Source organism: Morone saxatilis, unplaced genomic scaffold (genome assembly GCF_004916995.1).
Source record: "Morone saxatilis isolate NCDOM2014 unplaced genomic scaffold, NCSU_SB_2.0 Contig16, whole genome shotgun sequence".
NCBI lineage: Eukaryota > Metazoa > Chordata > Actinopteri > Moronidae > Morone > Morone saxatilis.
The window spans coordinates 15510552-15515027 of NW_023339718.1; the positions used below are offsets into that span (position 1 = coordinate 15510552).

The following is a 4476-nucleotide window of genomic DNA, read 5'->3' on the forward strand; positions in this document are numbered from 1 at the left end:
GAGGATACATAGAGACTCGTTGTTAGTTCATAGACAGTATTAGCTCCGTGCGCATAGAATAACCGCTAGGAGGCTTTTCTTTTTTTGGAGAAGACCGAGACAACTTCCTGCTTTGTTATCACACTGAATGGACTTTTGAAATCACTTGTCTAAAAGAATGACGACGACCACAGGGTCCGAGGATGTTTCCACTCTTCACGGGAAACCTGCCACATAGCCCAAGAGCCGGCCACTGACTGACCTTTTTACGCACGGGGAAAGAATCCGTGCTCAATCATTTTGTTTCGCGTTTATGTTGATGAACTTTGCAATACATTTTTTAATGATTCGAGATCTGCAGCAAGATGTACCCCCCCGGCGCGGCATCCGGTAAGTGGAGGAGCAGAGCAGGCCAAGGCAAGTCATGCTCAAACACAGCGCAGATTAACAGCCGCCGCGCCTTGATGCGTAATCAGTTTAGATCAAGTTTTCCGCTGCCACTGCGCGCTCACACGGACAATTTGCGCTCATTGTCAAACTGCTTGCAGCGCATGTGTGGAGTCTTACGTGGAGTGTGCGTGGGTTAACGTGTTAAAGGAGTCGAGCTGAAACCCAAAAGGCCAAATCACATGAGGCCTATTGTCATTATGCAATCTTGTGTGTGGGGTTGTTTTTTGTGGTGTTGTGTTGTGTGTTGTGTTGTGGTTGCTGTGTGTGTGTCGTGGACACTGAACTTTGGCTGGCTCATTTCTTCCTCTCTCCCCCCCCCCACGCTTTTTTGGTTTGGGTTGAGCGTTCCCCCCACAGCCGGGCAGCCGTTAAAGTTCACCGCTAAACCGGAGTCCTGTGCACCGGATCAAGGAGGAGTTCCTGCAAGCCCAGTATCACAGGTAAGAGTTTGGATGGAGCGCGAGGTTAACGCTGACTAAACGTCTGCTCATCAGCAAAACAGTGACCAAAAATACTAATGAAACTTTACGCATTTGACTGATGAATGATTGTAAATTGAATCTGTGTTATTCTGGGTCCATATTCAAACCGCAACGATTAATCGATTAATTATTGTAATGAGATTTTGTCACAATTTGCTGACCTTATACATCCCAAACCATCTAATAAGTAGATTAATCAATACATATCAATATCTCAATCAATACTGAACATAACTGCTGCAGCCCTAGTCTCTATTATAAACTGACCCCCCCCCCCGCAGATTATGTGAGAAAAAGGGTAATTTCTATGATGTTGACCTTCCCTGTACCAGTCATGCATGAATCATACAGTATGACCAGTATTTTACGGGAAGTGCATGACGCAATGACATGAAAGACAAGACACAAAGTGGATTTTTGTTTTCAGGATTTGATTGAGAAACACAAGATTCTTAGTTTGAGGTAAATATCCATCTGGAAATCCCATGAAATTATTTTCCTCAGTACCTCCGTAGCACTGCTGGTACATTTGTCTCAGGCCCATCTATCACTGGTGACTAACCACAGGTAAAGCCCATCAACCTTGGTATGCACGTCTCTCTCGGCAAGCTCAAGTGGTGTGAAATACTTTTTTACCCGACATGATGAAGTGTGAAATACATTGCTTGGGGGGCAGAACCATAAGCGCGATACCAATGCATAATAATCGCCCACCTCTGGCCACCTCGTAATTATTGCCCAATCACCTGGTGAGATGAACCAGCGGTCCAGTTTGCTGGCCAGACCTGGACCTGAATGAGCTGAACCGTGGATAGAGTCTGCTGCATGTGTAACACTGTGATCAAACTGCTACGTATATGTGAAATCCTCACTGCAGGGAGACACTGATTTGGTCAAAAAGGGTTAGTCAGATATAAACGCTGAATATACATCATCTTCTTTGGAGGTTTTTTGTTTGTATTTAAAAGAAAGTGAAATTAAACTTTCTTTGCGTTGAAAACATTTACCAAAGTAATTATCTTTTCAACTTTAATGATTTTGCATAGTTTCACTACTGGCTAAGTAAATTCTCTAACCTTCTGGGCTGATGAAACCATCTGTCAAATATGCATCATCATCAAGCTCAAATTAGGGCTTTTGTTAAGGCTGACAGTATTAAAGATTAAAAGTTTTAATCTGCCAAAATGATTCAGCTGATTCTATAATTCACATTTCAGTAACATGCAGTCTTTTGTTTGTAAATGGCATGTCAGTGTCCTAACCTGCAACATCGATACCTGCCAGTTCTCTCATAAAATACATGTACAAAAGCTGTCGTGATATGTGGAGGCTTTCCAGTAACAACATTTTGAAAGAGTTAAGCTTTTGTGTAACCACAGTTGTAAAATGGATCCTCATTATATGGTTGCTTTTTGTTGATGGTGCAGTTTGGGCCTCCACTCACACTGTAAGAATATATGATGAGGTTTGTGTGGTCGTCTATTGATCCATTAATTACTGCTCCGTACCTGCTGAGTAAGTGTCTGTAGGGGAAACTGGTGTGATCCAAGCAACCCTTTTTTTTCTTTCTGTTCTTTGTTGCACTTAAATTTAGAAATGCAAATTTAAAGTAACAGGATGTAGTCACTTAGAGACTCAGCATTCTGCAAGTGGCATTGTGTTTTGTGAATTTGTTTCACGGGATAAAACATGTAAGATATCCTGTAGAATATCAGAATTTGAGGTTGGAAATGATTTAAATTTTTTTTTTTATTTCAAATGTGTGTGTGCGTGCGTGCACATGCGTGGGTTTCTGTGTGTTTGATCATGACATACACATACATAACATTTTCCTTGTGCCTCACAGTCTGAAATTGGAGTGTGAGAAACTGGCCAGTGAGAAAACTGAGATGCAGAGACACTATGTCATGGTGAGTCTCATTGATTACGTCTGTGTGTGTGTGTGGTGTGTGTCTTTGTGTGTGCATGAATGCATTAGTAGTTTTTGGTGTGTGCAAAAAGAGGAACAGAGAAGACCGTTTATAACTTTGCTTTGATCTTTGTTTTTTTCAGTACTACGAAATGTCATACGGGCTGAACATCGAGATGCACAAGCAGGTAGGAAATGCTTTTTTTCTCGAGTGTTGAAAAGAGGACGAACTGATTCAAACCACACTGTAGTATTGTCAGGGGGATGCATATGGTAAATAAGATAAACATGAGATTCATATTTATGCTGGCCAAAGTCCCGTGGAATTGGAGGTCATTTATTTATCGGCAACAGAATTTTAAAACCGAAATATCTCAGGTTTCAAAATGTTTCACCATGGTTTTTTCCCATGCCCCTCCTTCACAAACAGGTGTTGATAGTTCTGCTAAATTCTGCAAGAATTATATATTTATATAAACATAGATTTTAATTGTTGCTACCTGCGTATAATGATCTCGTCACCTTTCTTTGGTCAACAAATTGCCTGCCAATGATATTCTACTACTGTTAGCCTGTCTTCCTGTTATGTATTACCATCACATTCGAGTTACAGAGCTTATATTTAGAAGGTTTCCCTAAAAATATCTACCAGGTGATCTTCGTAATAACCCTAAAGATCATTTAACAGAACTTATAACTTGTATCAAAGGTATTTCTGGAATCCTCAAAGACTCTTCTAAACATGTGGATGAACAAATATTCTCTTCATGCAGCAAAGTACTCTGTTACGTGAACCAAAATTAAAATTTATTGGTTGGTATATATATATTGGTATATATTGATGTTTCTTTCTAATATTTTTCATACAAACTAATACGTTCATATTTTGCTGGTGTTTTACCAGAAAAGTCTTTTCTGGCCAGGTATATCAGGAAATACAGTCGCAACTTGAGAAACGGCTTAAAAGTGCAACATATAAAATATTTTTTATCCAGATGATTAGAAGAGTCTTTGAAGATTCTGGAAATACAGCACAGCACGGCAGGAAGTTTTATTAAACAACCTTTTGGGTTTTTCAAAGTTCGCCGGGTAATTATTTAAAGGAAAATTGGATGCTTAGCTGTGACTTGAATGTAATGGTAAAACATGAGAGGCACAAACTGGTGCTAGTGTTCAAAGGAAATCGTCCCAGAATATATATTAAAGGTGTTACATTTCATTACGGACGAATGTGATATATTTAGAGGCAAAAAAAAAAAGCAGCAGTTTGGTTGTCTTGTGAGGTTGAGTAGTAATTCCATGAGTGAATAATGATTTCATCAGTTTAATTGAACGAGAAAATGGGCTGAAAAATGACTGGAATGAACGAGGATTTGGCCTTTAACGAGGCTTTACATTACTGCTGCCTTTTTTTTAAACATGGAAGGTCATTAGCATAAATGGATGTGTTAACCACACATCAGCTGCCAGGCTAAATGGGCCACAGCTAACCAGCTACACATTCATTTCCACAAAATGTGGAAAAAAGAGTGTGTGTGTGTGAGTATGAGAGAAAGTGATAAATGCGTGGCCTTTGTCTTGCTGTGTTTATGATCTTCTGTTTGTGTGTATCTATACTGTGTGTTTACTTTGCTGTGTGTGTGCACATATGTGTGT

The 4476-nt window shown here is 39.9% G+C and overlaps 1 protein-coding gene across 1 annotated transcript in view; it reads left to right on the top strand.

Annotated features, from left to right (window-relative positions):
- Positions 1-2754: 2754 nt before the first annotated feature.
- LOC118326250 (transducin-like enhancer protein 4) overlaps positions 2755-4476 on the top strand; it is a 34014-nt gene continuing 32292 nt past the window's right edge. The window contains exons 1-2 of the mRNA XM_035659215.1: positions 2755-2821; positions 2964-3008. Coding sequence (XP_035515108.1) covers positions 2801-2821; positions 2964-3008 — 66 coding nt within the window. The 5' untranslated portion in view covers positions 2755-2800. The remainder of the gene's footprint in view (positions 2822-2963; positions 3009-4476) is intronic.